We start from the raw sequence: 16164 nt of genomic DNA, 5'->3' as shown, positions 1-16164 counted from the left end.
TCATGGCCCGATAATGACATTATTACCTGTACAACATTACCATTGTGGTAAGTGCAGCATATTTGTGTAAGACTTTTAGAAATAAAGTTCAAAGTGCTATAAAATGAATTGAAGAAAAACAACAGTCAGCTACAATAAAATGAAAACTTGCACTGGTGGCACAGTGTAAGCCAATGGCTCATTGTGATAAAAGAAAGAAATTGTAAATGTTTATGAAGCATACCACAAGGACTGAGCTTTGCAAGTAGAGGTGCAGCACTACAGTATTTTCAGAAGCGATTATTTTTCAGAATGTATTATCAGTTAATTGTCTATAAAATGCCAGAAAATAATGAAAACAAGCAGATTATAATTTCCTCAGTAACCATTGTTGCATTAAGTTTATTTTTTTTATTCACAGTTGCATCCAAAAACAAACAACAAAAAACATTAACTAATTGTATAGCAATATAAAGAAACAATAAAACTTCATTAACAAATCTGAGAACTTGAATGCATAGAACATCTGGAAATTATCGACAGATTATCAAAGTTGTCGCATGTTAAGTTTCTGTTGATTATCTTTAGCAAATAGTTACAAAACCCAAACAAAATTCACAACTACCTATTGATTCTGTGGTCTGCCATACACTCTTTTCTTCCATTAACCCATAAAGACCCAAACATCCACTGGCGACCAAAACGTTTAATATCTATTGATCTACTAAACCTATCAATAAATGTCAATAATTGGTGTAAAATGCAGTTTGTCATCATTTCGTGGTCATCAGATATGACCCATTTGGACGTTCAAAGGCTTTGCAGTAAACGTGGAAACACTCCCATCTTCTACAACATTGATTCACCAATAAAACACATGGAGTTGGATCGATGACAGTGGTTGGAGACACTTGGTTTACGTTGATGATATCTTTGCTGAAAAAGTCACTTTTTCTTCAGTTTTCTCCGTTTCTAATAAAATAACCGTTAACTTTAATCTGAACTTTAATGAACATCTACATGATCATAGAATTGAATATAGGAAAATACCTGATTCACTCTGAAAAAAAATGTAAAATGAAAAAGATAATACTGCAATAAATGGTGATAAATCACTTAAAAAAGTTATTTGGGAACTGATATAAAAGTAGCACTGGGTCTATATGGGTTAATATTTATTATTTTTGCAATACACATAATTTATGGATTGGTATTACTGCTGTGTGGTGTGTGTGATGGAGATGACACTCGGCAGGTTGGTGACCATATAAAATAAGTTATAAGAAAATAATCCACAGTGTAATTCTGTGGGTTGGAGCTTCTTTCTGACAGCATTTCAGACAGATCTGAAGTGAAACAAGTGGAATAAGATCTCTGAGGCCCAAAGGCTGTCAGTTTCAGGTCATTCCCTTCAGTGGCTTCCATGTCGCAGTGTGTACACTGAAACCGTACCGTAGACATCGTCGTACCTTGGCTGGCATGCAGGTGGACAGCAGTCGTATTAAGGCACCATCAACTGAAACTCCCTTAAAGGCCCTTACCCTTAATGTTCGGTGACATAATAAGGTTGGTTGTCCAGTATGTGCCACGTCTGGCCGTCTGACTGAGGCAAGGCTTCTGCCAACAGGCATCTTTACAGTGAGAGCGTTGCTACTTAATCATGTTATGAAGAGAGATAGTGTATGCTGACCATTAGATTAGTTTGGAAGCAATTAGATTATATCCACTCAAGTCACAATCAGACATGTTTAAGTTTAATAGTAAATTACAAAGATAAACTTAAAGGATATGTATTTATAATCTTTAATGTGATTAGTGGCAAAGTTTAGCAGTGACAATGCACCAGATAAGCCCCTCAGTCAAAATAAAGACAGTCTTACTAACAAAGACAGGCTACCTTCAACAAGACTGAACTTAAATGTAACACTACTTTATTTTTATGCATGGAAATGTTTTGACATCTATTTGTTTGTGAGAACTCATAATAACGATGTAGTGTGCATGTTAACAAGTGTGTTTGCTGCATGAGAGAGCTTGTGAATGGGCAGTAGATTAGATTTGCAGTCAGTGTTGTTAACCTGGATGTCATTATTAAATTAAATTACATATAGGTCTTCATTCATCCAGGAGCAGGTGATATTGTTCTTATCTTGTCATTCTCATTATGTGTATATTGACCAAAGTTTGTGATTGTCTATTTGGTAATGTGTGTGTAACTTAATGTTGCAAAGCACCGGCGAGGTACTTTCTGAAGACTAAACCGTCAAATATATTTATAAATATGTTCACCCAGGCCTGTTTGTCATAAGGATTAGCATTAGCTTTCTATAAATACATGGATTTTATTCCTGTTAATTAGGTTGAGGAGAAGCAACGCTACGGTGCAGCTCTCTTCTCCTCTTGGAAAAATTATCAAATCATTTTAATTAACGGGTAGGATTCCAGGTATCAGAATGTGAAACTGTAACCGTTCTCTATCATAACAAAGCCAGTTGCAGATCAGCAGTATTGTCTAGGTTTACAATGTGATGCTTGCAAACAGTGAACCAGTGCTTTAAATATAATGTTTGTTTTATTAACTTTAACACAGACTTGGGTTTCCCTCCACTTTCTGCTGTGCTTATAACATCCCACAGCAATATTATATTTGTACTAGTGGAAGTTTTTATTCATCAGCTGCAGCAGCAGAGGGAGCTGCTATAGTTTGCTACAGTATAATCTCTCATCAAGTCCTCTCTCCTGTGCTCATCAGCAGCGGCAGCAGCAGCATAATTTAGACATCAGTGTCTTTATCACTCAGTTTGGCTAACTGAGAAACAGTCCAGGGTCTCTGGCTTCCGTTTATGAGATAGGCAGCCACTCTGGCCCATTTAAGACATGAAAATAGACTAGGGAGGAGGAGGCTCATCTGCTGTGGAGGCTTCGTTTTAGAGTTGCCCGCCCATCCTAGACATCAGAGGACAGATCTGTCGGTGTGGATCAGCAGCTTGCACACAGCCAACCCTTTCTACTGTCACAGCACCCCTTAATATTCATGAGAGCAAATTGGAAGACAGTCATTTAACTTCCGTGCATGGTGTATTGCCTCTGGGCAGATCAGATCAGTGGGAATGCTTACTCACACTGGACTGCCTGGCACTGACTGTTGACTGTGTATCTGTCTCACAAATTGCAGCCACTATATGTTACTTTCAGGTCCAGGGCCCTCAGTATAAGACCATATGATCCTCTCTGACTTATGATGATTAACGTTTTAATCAAATCAAATTAAAAAAATCAGTGCATGATCCAAACAGATTTGGGTCATGAACAGGTTAAAGCATCATACCAGACAATAAGCATATACTTTAGCACTGCATACATCACACCAGTACTGTCATGCCTATAAACCCACAGAGTAGGAGCAGGTATTTGTTAAAGTGGAAAATTGCTCTTTGGCTGCTGTGAGACTTGAATGCGAGCGAGCAGGTATGATCTCCTCGTCCCAGGCAGACTTGCCCTGAGGGCACAGAGCAGAGAGCTGCTTTAATTACCCAGGGTTCCTGTTGTCACACTGTCACTGTGAAGCACCCGGTGCCACGCTGCCGTGCGGTGCCGAGTCCCCCTGCCACGGTGGCAATGACAACTCAGACAATGGCTCTGCTCGCTCAACAGATGCAACACGAGTGCCCTCTGAAATGTGGGAAGCTGAATCAATCGCACTGTCTCCACCCTCTTTGCCTCTTGTTTGCTCTGTGATATTCGCTCTTCTTCCCATGACAGAGAGAGTTCATGTAAAAAAGCCAGTGGTAGAGGGAATGAATGAATTTGAAATAAGATTTAATAGGCTGTCATCAGTTCCCCATGTGACTCTGGGATCATTCACACAGCAGGTACATGAGAAAACCGAACCTACGTGACTCGTCCATGCTTTGATCATTTGTCCAGTTCACACTTTCACTGAAAATAGACAAACTGTGAATTTGAGATATATACCAGAATGGGACTATTTGGCAATATCTTCCATCTATGATTCAGCACATTGTTAGATTGTGGGTTAATCTCTATGTCCTCTCATTTTTATCTGTTTGTTCCCATCGGCATTGATTGCACGTTTACTTAAATGAAGCGTCCCAGTGGCTCTGAAAGCATACTGTCATGGTTGGTTACACCCTGTCAACTGATCAACTCTACTGTGTGACGGATCACAGTCCTGTGTTGATACTGTAGGTGTTGTTCGTCATATTGTACAGTTACTTTGAGGGGACATCACCGCTGCTGTCTTTTCTATTCACATTTGAAAGATTAAATCATCGGAAATACTGCAAAGATGAGTTCAATACAGGTAATGCTAGATGTTTAAGTTTTTTCCATTTTAAGTAACATCTGTTCTTTTAACATCTGTTCTACAGATGACTTGAATCTAGTCGGTTAAGTGTTTTTTCTATACATCTATACATTTTCATTTCAGTGCCAAGCAGTTACAGTGTGTATTAAGAGTTATGTAACTTACTCTGGAACATAGAGTTGCATTCTGAGTCTGAGTTTTCATTTATTGAATAAAAAAGAAGACTAGTGTATGTTAAAATTAAGTTATATTTATGGATTTCAGGTTGTTAAAAGATGAGATTTATCGCTAACATCAGTACAAGGTGTTGTAGTTTCAAGCCACCACACATATAATGTTCTGTCCTAAAACACAAATCATAATGGCATAATGTCATATTATTTGCTTGTTTTTTTCTTACCATATGTTACTTTTATGTCCTCATAGATATTTGTATTTTACAAGCCTGTGCAAAATAGCTAATCTAGCTAATCTTTTACTGAACTCTTACAAAAGCCCTAATAAAATATATATGATTCACAAAATGACCTATAACATCAACAGTGGTTTTATTTTTTGACATAATTAACATGGAAACAGTTAATTTTCTCCTGCTAACTAATAATAAATACACTGTCAACAGTCCAGTTTAGGTCTAAAAATGTAAACTTCAACACTGTTCCCCCTGTCATCCATTATCTAGTCACTTTACAAACACAAACCCTGTCGACTGCTGCATAAGACACTTGTGGTCCAGTTACTGTAGCATTCTAGGTTATTTTCTTAATCTCCAAAGATTAAGATATAAATGAAACAGCTTTTTTCTTTCTTCTCTTTCTCCCAGAAGATATCCTGTTAAAAAAAAAATCATAGTCAATTATAGATGTGTATAATGCATTATTGAACAGTGTCATTTATTTCACCTTTACAGTCGAGCTCATGAAAAATTATGCCAATTACTGATTTCCTCTCGGGCAATGTAGCAAGTGGTGGGGGCCTGAGGCCGTTTGTTGGGCCATGACACGGTGCTCTTTGTGAGGTCTGAGGGGGTGATGTACCTGCGTCACCGGCCCATTTGTGGTCTGGCTCCTGAGCTTAGTCAATTAGGAAAACGAGTAGTGCAGTGATATGCACCCTTCTACTCGAGTCCATTTCTTTTTTTTAATTAAATCAATCTTTCTATCACTCAGCCAGTCTAAATTGAGTTGCTCTCACATACTTTTCATATGTGAAATAGACGAATATCAAAACAGCCATGACATAAATCCTAATCCAATTTCTCCGATGCTTGCACCGAATAGAAGCTTTCCAAGCAACCACACACTTCTTTGATCTGCTTCTCTCTAGCCATTAGCTTGTTGTAGCACTGTAATGTTCAAAGTATCAATTAACTAAACACCCAAATTGCATTTGCTAAAAACTTTGATGTGTACCAGCAGTTATCTGTCACTAAATGTTTTTTAAACAAAGGAACAAAACCATAATTTTATGTTTTCAATTTGTGCAAATTATTTTCCCAAAACTTTGTCATGTTTACTCCCCTGAATCCACCTCTTACAAAGCAGACATATCATCAAAACAGGATTTTGCTGAGATGCAGAAAAAACTAATACCAGTGCCTTTTTGTTAAAAAGCACCATTATTATCACTATTATAATCAACACGCCATTTCATTTTTCTCACTCATAGAAAATGTCTGCCAAACGTTAACATCAATGAAGGCTTTGTGTCTAAAAATACAGACATGAGTGATTTTAAAGTGTCGTCTCCTTTACGCTAACCTTGAGCATCATCCGTGAATAGGTCTGAACCCCTACCCCCAGCCCCACCTCACGGCTCCAGTCTGCATTATCAACAGAGCACTGAGAAGATTGATACTCCCGGTGCCAGCTGGAAAAAAGAGAATGAATCAGAATTTAATATGACTTTGATGTATTATTTTCATCTTGGCCGGTGCCACATACCTACTGAGAACCCGGCACACTATCTCACTGCATTTTAAAGGATTTAAATTGGCAAAAACTTTCCCATGTAAGAAATGCCGCAGCAGCATATACAGATGTTTTCTGCATGCATTCTTACAAAAATGAAAAGGCAAAGAACTAATAGAAGGAAAATGCCTTGTGAAAATTACAAATTCTGCTTTGAATATTGACTTTTAAGGTAAGAGAGTTGTCATAGAGGTTCATTTTTAGTCACCGCCTAGCACAAATACAGAAGTGAGTCGGTATTATGGATAGTATTATTATACAGTATATATGTAAATAATCAGGCAGCAAGCTGTCTATATTAACAAATGGATGGATGGATTGTATCATTAGATTGCTCTGCCATATTTATTGCTAACAGGGTGAGTCACAACTGCATGTGCAAGGAAATGGTTATATTCTGACTATTAGGCCTGGTGCCACTTGCTAATATCCTTATTACAGTTAATCTGACTGCAGGCTGCTATGATATGCTTGACTGATCAAAATATGCTATTAGACCACTGAAACAAAAAACAATATTTCTGGTATTGAAGAGGCTTAGTCCAGTCTGTGTTGAATAGGCACAGCTGTGCTTCTTTCATGTGAATGAAATCTCCTCACAGTCAGATCTTCATAGTTTTCTTTTTCAGTGCATGTTTCTGTTTCACAGAGTACACAGCTGATTTGCATTTCAGAAAAGGTGCAGATATAAAGATCTCCAATATGCCAATATGCCAACAAACGCTAAGAAAAGGCTGCGCTATTGATTCTTTGCTGGCCTATAATTTCCTAATTTGTGTCAACAAATTATTGTGAGTGTGTGTGTGTGTGTGTGTGTATATGAGTGGGTCATTGGAGGGTCTCATTGCTGGTTTAGAGCTGCTGGAGCAGAGAAAAGGATGGAATCGTCTGCAATTTGAAACCTTGTTAGGAATTTATGAAGTGCTAAAATGTTTTCTCCCCAGGGAGGGGCCAAGCCGGCTGCCAGTGCCACTGTAAGCCATTTAGTGCAGAGCCTCTGGGCTCGTGACCAGGCTCGATGGCAAGCAGCTACACACAGCACAAGATATACAGTAAATACTAGTATTTCTGCCTAAAACGCAAAATGCATACCCAGCCTTACACACTGATCCTTGTATTAAAAATGGGCATCTGTTGGTTTTATCACTCAAAAATGATAAAGCTACAGGTTATTAAGGAGCTAATTGGTAAAACATTGACATTTACCCCTCTACCCTCTTGAGAATCTGCACAAACTGCATTTAATGTGATTCACTTTACTATGATGTTGGCTTAAATTATAGCTTGAACATGATTACAGCAACTGACCTTATTTCATAATTGATAATAGTTTATGCTAATTTAATATCAAGTCCCAGTGATGGGAATATATGATGAATCAAAAACTACTGATCATGTCCCATAGATAAGAGCAAAAGGACACATGCTTGAAATGAATGCTTATGCTTTTTATTGTAGCTTTCGCCATTTTTAAAGAAAAAATAGAATTTAATTCTAAATAATCAGATTTAACCACTCAGGTATTGAAATGCACCCTGGAAACCTATGATCTAAACCCCAAACTAAACAGAGTTGATAAGTAACTAATCTCTGAATTGCTTTAACAATATCCTGTGTTTCTTCTTTTGCAGTTTTCAGTGAGGACCTACATTCCAGCTTATATTTTGTCAATGCATCTCTGCAAGAGGTAGTATTTGCCAGCACCACAGGGACCTCGGTGCCCTGTCCTGCTGGGGGTGCGTCGCCTGCCTCGCTGCGCTGGTATCTGGCGACCGGTGAGGAGATCTACGATGTCCCAGGCATCCGCCATGTCCACCCAAATGGAACCCTCCAGATCTTCAACTTCCTGCCATCCAGCTTCAGCAAGCTGATCCATGACAACACATACTACTGCACTGCAGAAAACCCTTCTGGCAAGATTAGGAGTCAGGATGTCCACATCAAAGCTGGTGAGTCGAGGCAGGCCAGGAGTAGCAGGAATACTATTGGTAATGGTAAGAAAGTCACAGGAGAATCAGCAGCACAAGCAGTATTAAAGATGTACTGTAGTATTGGTGACTGGAGATATATTTGTAGTTGCAGAAAAAAGGATAACATTATTGTTTTATATGTATTAAGCGTTAGACTCTTCATTCATATAAGACTATTTTTCTAGTTTTTATTTTTGTATTATGTATGTATGTATTGTAACATACCTGCAAAGCAAAATGAAGTTATTTGACACCAAGTATTAATTTTAATTTTAGAGATTTTTACAGATGAGGACCCTCTGTTTCTGTTTTAACAGTTATCCTGGCCTATGTGCTTCCTCTCCATTAAATGAAACTTTGTCTTGTCTAGATCTAGAGATCTATTGTGTTTTTCTTCAGTTTTGTCTTGTTGTCCTCCACAGTTTCACGAGAACCCTATACAGTCAGAGTGGCCGATCAGAAGGCCATGAGAGGCAGTGTAGCTGTCTTCAAGTGCATTATCCCTGCTTCTGTGGAGGCCTATGTCTCTGTTGTATCATGGGAGAAAGACACTATTTCACTCAGCTCAGGTACGTCAGTTCATATTTCTTTAATATAAAAAGAATATATTTGTTTCTCTGATCATTTTGTGCTAAAACTCTGCCTAAAATCAAAAGTTAAATCAACAGGTTTGATGTGCAAAATGTCAAAAAATACACTGAAAGCACATTATATTTTAGTTATTAAAGGGCGCCAAGTGAAGCCTTTTTGTACTGGTTTCAACAAAAACTGTGAATTTAAATGTTTAACAGGGGGAAGTGTTTTGCTTTTGTTGAGGACTGCTCTGTAGCTCTGTACAGCCATGTCCTCCTACTAGCCAGAGGATGTTGATAACTGTCATATTGAATCACAGTGTCTCTCTCCTATACACACTCCACCTCAGCCAACTCCATTTTAAGTCCAGCTAGGGGTAAAGTGGAACAGTTTACATAGCATTATTGACCTAGTTACCCTCCCTCCTTGTTTGAATCCAGTGGCACAGCATGATCACATAAGACACCAGAACATTCTGCGGCTTGGATTTTTACTCAAGTTAAATGGAATGCTTATCTCTTTGATTGCGGCGTGTACTGCCCGCTGGCTGATTTCACTTCATACTGGGCGTTCAGGGACCTGTAAGTGAGCACTTGATGTCATTTGACTGAGGGCAGAATCTGGGACGGTGTTTTGGTGGCATTTTAAATGTGTGTGCTCAAGCATGAAGATGTGTCTTCTGATCCATGCCAGAGACTTATTTACTCGAGGTTACTCGAGTTACTCGCTGCAAGCTGCAAGTTGACGACATTGCCTAATGTCATGCAGAGCAGGCAAATATGGAGCATGCAGATATGATTACCTTTGTAAATGAAATGAATCATGTAGACAAGACTCAGAGATGGTGTTTATCTTCATTTTGGTTTTAAAAAAATAGCCTTTATGAGGATAACATGCTCTAATGTATCACTTTTATGTCTTCATCTAAACAACACTCTTCTTGCCAAAATTCAGACAATGCAATAAAATGTAGTTATGTATATGTGCAAAAACAATCTCCTCATGTACAGACTGAACTGTGTGCCTGTTAGTTATACTGAAGAACCTGTTGTTGCCATCCATATTTGAAATGAGCTTATATTGTCCTGGCTACAATGACACCTTTCCATTTTTTTTTTTTTTTAACCACAGGTTTGACAGCCTATAGAATATGCAGTGAAGTTTTGATGGATTGTATTGTATGCTTGGTGTTCTTTTGAGTCCTTTGCAACCGTTCAAGAGAACAACGATATTGGATTGTCCGTGTTTACTCCAATAAGTATTGCAGCAGGCGAGTGCTGTCAAAAGCATGAGCACACGGTCAAAATCACTGCTGCTTCGTGATAAATATTTGATGGTAGATTCTGATGCATGAGCGGATTCACCTCGCACTGTTATGGAGAGGGTATGTTTACTCTAGGAGCGAGGGTTAGAAGAATGTATGTGCACGCGCAAGTGTGTTCGTGCTTATGTTTGTGCTTGAGCAAAAAGCAAGAGAAAGACCATAAGAATACCAACAGGGCTTGACAATGGCAACTAGGCGCAGTTTGACCCAGCCTAGTTTTCCGACTCTGTCTCCAGACCCTTTTTTCTTTTCTTTTTTTCAATTTTTCATGAAAGAAGACTTGGTCTCAGTGGACACAAAATAAAGCTATCCCACAGCTGCACTGAATTATTAATCTCAGGTTTTTGTTGGGAACGGTAACATCAAGCGCACTTCCCCTACACTTGCATTGTGCATCAGAATGTGAGGGAGAACAGTCGATGATAGAATCTGTCTAAGTCAAGACGCACTACAATTATAGGCTGATGACGTCACTTGATTTTTATCTGTTTTTCCGAAACCCTCGCAGTTTAAACACTTTGAATGATCAAAATATATGATCACTGGTCACCATATATTCTTGTGTAAACATGCTTTTCAGCTTGAGATCAGTAACTTACATTTAGAGAAGAAATGAGCTTAAACCACGGCTGCAGAATATCCAGTGATTCACATTAGGGTCAAAAATAGATGCATAAATACAGACTAGGCCTGTCTTAATTAATCAGCTGTGATTGAAAAGTTAATTACAATATGAATTACCTCTCAGAATGAGGACTGCTTAGTACTCATTTGAAGCGGCCTGTTTTCAATGAGAATGAGCACGACGCAAGCTCACTGGGTCCTAATGTTGCCACTAACATACCATTAACCTGTCATGAATTTTAAAATGGATCTTGCAGCACGAGCTTTCAAATGCCCGGCTCCGATCGCCTCCTCGCTGCTTTTGATAAACAATTGACAGAGCTAATAGAGAGATGAAAGAGATGGGGGAAAAAAAGAAAGAAAGCAGGCCGAGGAGGGGAGGAGTTGAGCTGTGTCCTGCTGGGTTATTGCCATGATTTTATATGGTGGCCTTTTATTTAAAGCCTGTGTGTATCACTGCACCTTTGTGTTTCAGTGTTTCCACATCTATGTGTATGTAGTTGGGTTTTTAATGCATGCTCCTGTGTGTTGTGCGTGCGTCTTTAGAAATAGGATGGTACTGGGATGTTGTGTGTCTTTGTGTTTTTCCATCTACCTACCTTTTGTTTCTCATCATTCAAAATACGAGGCGGCATAATGAGCTGGTTGGCCTTGGCTGTAGAGAGGAGTTTCAACAAAACCTCTGCTTACATACTGAATACGCTGAAAAACATCAAGTTGTCATTGAGGCTTTGCACTCTCCGTTAAGATGCAGATGTATGTTGTAGTTAAATCGTGTCTCTCTATAAGCTTCGATGTATGTAGAAACATTTGCATTCATTTAAATGTTTCTTTGTAAATAAATTATCTTGGCATGTGTGTGTGTATTTAGAATAAATGTATATATACATATGAATGAATAGATTCGTTTCACATCTGTACAGTCCATTAGATCAGCATCTTTGTCATGACTTCAAAGCTCTTTATTTTAACACTAAATGATAACTTTTAGATAATATTTGAAAGTGGAAATTCTGCATAAAGCTATGATATGTAACATTTCACATTTTAATACCTAAAAACCCCAGGGCCCACATTAAATATTCGGTTGACTTGTTTACTTATATTGTATTACATGCCCTAAAATCTTCATATATAGAAAATCAGTATTTTATTCAATGAAACGACCATTGCCACTGTTAATTTGGTCGTCCATCAGTGTCGTCATATGGTTACTAATGTTACATGTGGCTGTTTCAGTAGAATTAAACACTACGATGCTGTTAGTGCATCTCGGTGTGAATATATTTTCGTAGAATCTGTAAACAAGGTCTCTGCTTGAGATAGATTTCACTGGTAAGAGTGATGAAATCTCCCTTGATTCCTCACTACTTTGTAATATCATCAAAGCACTTCTTTCCCCATTGTTTTGATTAAGCAAAATACATTAACCTACTTTCTGTGCATTTAATGTCATGTTGTGGCACCTTCATTTATTGATTGATTTCCGTTTGAGCATTGTAGATTATTATATGCTCACTGTGTGCATTTGTAGACTTTTTAAGACAAGTCTCACATACGCACATGCAGTTTGACTCAGGTTAAGTCCATTGCTGCTGTACCTTCATCCAGATACTCATCCAGTGGGAAGCCTGACACAGCTGCAGATAAGGAAGTGTAGTGTGTGTAGACAGCCTGTATAACGCCCATGAAGAGGACGGGAAAAGAGGCGAGAGGTGAGCAGAGGTGAGGTGAGATGGGGAGAGAAGAGAGGTAGAAGGGAGGTAGCAAGGTTTCCTCTGGTGTGGAGAGATAGGGTTTCCTCCTTGGAACAAACATGCAGGCCTTTCATCTTGTCAGACTGAAGATTAGGATAGAGATGGAGGATGGGAAGCTTTGGTTTGTATCAAGACGCAGGCTTAGTGCGAGGCGGGTGGAGCCGGATGACTCCATAAGCCATTCATACTTTCTGGATGTGGTTTCAGCCTTCCTCCTCTTCTTCTTTGTGCACACCAATCATTTTGTTATTTATTAAATATAACACGAATACAGTCCAAAGACACAAAGGTTAATAGGTTAATCAGTGACTCTAAATTGCCTGTAGGTGTGAATGTCAGTGTGAATGGTTGTCTGTCTGTGTGTGTCAGACATGTGATCAACAACCCAGATGCCAGAAATAAATGTTGCCATACATTACCGCACACCATGAATATGTAGCTTCACATCATCTGTGAACACAAATATCCAACATCAACATATTTACACTGTCAGTGTTTATCTGATCATGACTCTTTTCATCAATGGCAGATATTATGTTCATATGTAATTTAAAAATGTCTATGGTTATGTTTAGACATAAGAAAGACATCATAACTCAGTTTAATGCAGAAAAGATGTGTATTAAGATGTAAGGAAAAAAGATATATTCAGAGATATTCAAACCAAGTGATGATTGTTTTATGGCTGCTTCAACCTAAAAGTCAGCAACAATAATAAATAATAAACATTAAAGTGAACACCTATATGTCTGCAACATTCCATACATGTTAATATGAAACATATTTTTGCTTCACTGTATTTTACAGTATATTTCAATGAGCTGCAGAAATCTAATTTTTTTCCTGGCAACTGGTTTGTGATGAACTGGTGACCTGTCGCCTCTCGCTCAGTGTCAGCTGGGACTAGCTCCAGCCCACTCATGACCCTGCAAGGATAAATGGGTATAGATAATGGGTGGATGGATAAAAATATCAGAGATGATGAGATGTAATTTCTCTTCTCTTCTCTTCTCTTCTCTTCTCTTCTCTTCTCTTCTCTTCTCTTCTCTTCTCTTCTCTTCTCTTCTCTTCTCTTCTCTTCTCTTCTCTTCTCTTCTCTTCTCTTCTCTTCTCTTCTCTTCTCTGCTTCTGGCCCTGACTATTGGCCTTCTCTCCTTTCATCTCATTGCATAACCTGCTTGGCACAGCGCCCCAGTCAATTTCCTCCTGCGTGGAAAACGTTGTTTTTTTATGTGCTTTATGCAAATAAGTCCATCCAATACTCAAGGCATCAGTGAAAAAAAAAGTTGCATTTTTCAGTCACATTCATGTCGGCTTCTTCCCAACTGTGTGTTTAGCATTTAAGTGATGAAAGTGCCTCTACACTCACATTCTGCTCACTCCTCTCTCATGGGTTCTTGTGAGTGCTTATAGAGGCTAATTAAACAGTTTGCTTGCTAATAGAATCACAGTCTTAACCAGCCACCAGCTCAGCCACTGGAATGTTAAGGATGTGTTCAAAGAGGCTACTGTAGGTGTTTGGTTTACAGGATCACTGCTCAGCAGGAATTTATCATGCCAGCGATGTGCCACTGCCTCCATTTTTCACTTAGATTGACAGTGAGGGCACTGAGAGGCAGGCGGAGATGGGGCTGTAAATTCAACACGCCCAAAGTCAGGCCAACCTTGAAAGGAGGGCACAGTGGTAGAAATGAGCTAGGGAAGAAAATGCAAGGAAATGTAGAGGAAGAGCGTGCAGATTAGAGGAAATGAGGTGAGGACAGGATTGAGGATGCAAGAGATGCTGGAAATTTGGAAAGAAATGCTTGTCCCTTGCTAGAATTTCCACCAGGTCTTTTTTTGTCTTCCTCCTCTCTTCTGCTGCCTTCCTCACTCACTATTCCCTCGCTATAGCTCCACCTCTTTCCACCTCTCCATCTCTGCTGATTTCTGTCTCTCCTTCTTACACAAACATGGTTTGTTGATCTTGTTGTTAGGTGGCTGGAAATTGGGTCATGGCTCAAGCAGGAGTGCGTGATCCCTGCATGCACTGTATTCACACCCCAATTGAGAGGAAGATCTAGATATTAATATGTATGTGTGCTTCTACATGTGTGCAGATATTATGTGCATACTTGTTATGTGTCTGTAAGGTGCGTGGATGTTTTTTTTTTTTTTTTTTTTTTTGCACTGTTCTCCACCCATCCTGCAGTGAAACCCTATGAAAACAACACAGGCTATCATTTTGCTCCCCTCCTCCTCCACACAGATCAGCAGTTAGTGAAATGCTGACCCTTGTCTTTCACCGCACCCCTTTTCCCAGTCCACTCACACACAGTTGCCTGAAAACTGAGGGAGATGGGGTGTTTATTGTTCGTACAGTATGTGTATGCATCCTCAAAGATCCTGTAATTGCACATGCATTTCTATTTTGCTCTATATTTATTGTTTATGTATGTGAGTAATATTGTGTAATGTGTGATGCTGTCAAAGAAGTGTTTGGGGCTGGGGGCAGGGGGCACTCTCCTGAAAGAAATAAAAAAAAGAGCAAAGAAAAAAAATCAATAGTTGTGCGCATTAATCACGCTGCTGCCAGAGAGAATTATGGGAACATGAGCTGAAGGATGCATTTTGTGCATTTGCAACATATGAGTGCTGTGTGAAGGGGAGTTTGGGGAATTGGAAGAGGAAGAGACAAGACCCTTTTAGTAAGAAGTGAGGTTAGAGCAGAGATCAGGGGTGTTTTCTTGATGTGTGCACAGCACATCTCATTCTTCTCTTGAGTAGAAGACAAAGCATCTATCTTTTGTAAATATCATTTTAGTTCAGCATGCACTAATTTTAATTGGAGGGCTTTAGTTTTTTAGGGTTTAAACTACTAGATATTTAATATTTTATTGTAAAGGTTTTATACACCATGCTTCAGGAGTATATACCTCATACTTTGATACATCTACCCCCAGCTATGAGGATTGCCATTTGCAAAAGATAAAACCATGTTCTCTTTTGACTTTCTGTTTGAGCTGTTGCTGTTTGAAGTCTCCATCTTAGCTGTGGTGAAGGCTTGAGGACATGATACATATTTGATAAGGATCGATAGAAGGGTTACTGAGACAGAGATGGAGGGAAATCGATCTTGGACTGGGCTTCCCAAAAGAATCTTAAACCTAAGGTCATCTGTGGAGCGTCCTTCTGCCTCAGTAGCTGAGGGATAAATGTGTAATTTGTGCTAAAACACAATTAATTTTTCATTACTTCCTACTTGCACTTTCTGTATTATAAGTCAGTAAAACACCAGTAAAACAGTTGGTAGGGAAGAATGATTACAGCTCTGTTTTGTTTTATGTTCTTATCTAAGGTGTATGTCTTATATTAAGCCATCTACTGACATCCTAATCACTATGCACATAAAACAATAAAGCAATCTGTTTAGTAATGGGAGACTGAACAGCAGACAACATTCTGGCACGGTGGCTGTGATTCCCAGCTGATACTCCATACGGAAAGACAAAAGCAGCAACTGTTGAAGCGGGCACTCTTCCATCAGTGTTTACCAATAAACAGTAACAATATGGCAGCCATTAGGCTGTTTAGTCAGGGAATGATTTGGGTGGTGATGGCTGGGCGCACTGGGAGACTGAACACGCTCTCATCTTTAATA

The 16164-nt window shown here is 39.0% G+C and overlaps 1 protein-coding gene across 3 annotated transcripts in view; it reads left to right on the top strand.

The window, feature by feature from the left end:
• dscamb (Down syndrome cell adhesion molecule b) overlaps positions 1–16164 on the top strand; it is a 135660-nt gene that overhangs the window by 7981 nt on the left and 111515 nt on the right. For all 3 annotated transcript variants that reach the window (XM_030151613.1, XM_030151612.1, XM_030151614.1), the window contains exons 2-3: positions 7908–8225; positions 8669–8815. In XM_030151613.1, coding sequence (XP_030007473.1) covers positions 7908–8225; positions 8669–8815 — 465 coding nt within the window. The remainder of the gene's footprint in view (positions 1–7907; positions 8226–8668; positions 8816–16164) is intronic.

Source organism: Sphaeramia orbicularis, chromosome 13 (assembly GCF_902148855.1).
Source record: "Sphaeramia orbicularis chromosome 13, fSphaOr1.1, whole genome shotgun sequence".
Lineage (NCBI taxonomy): Eukaryota > Metazoa > Chordata > Actinopteri > Kurtiformes > Apogonidae > Sphaeramia > Sphaeramia orbicularis.
The sequence above is the reverse complement of the archived record's forward strand: the minus strand, read 5'-3'. Positions and strand labels throughout refer to the sequence as shown.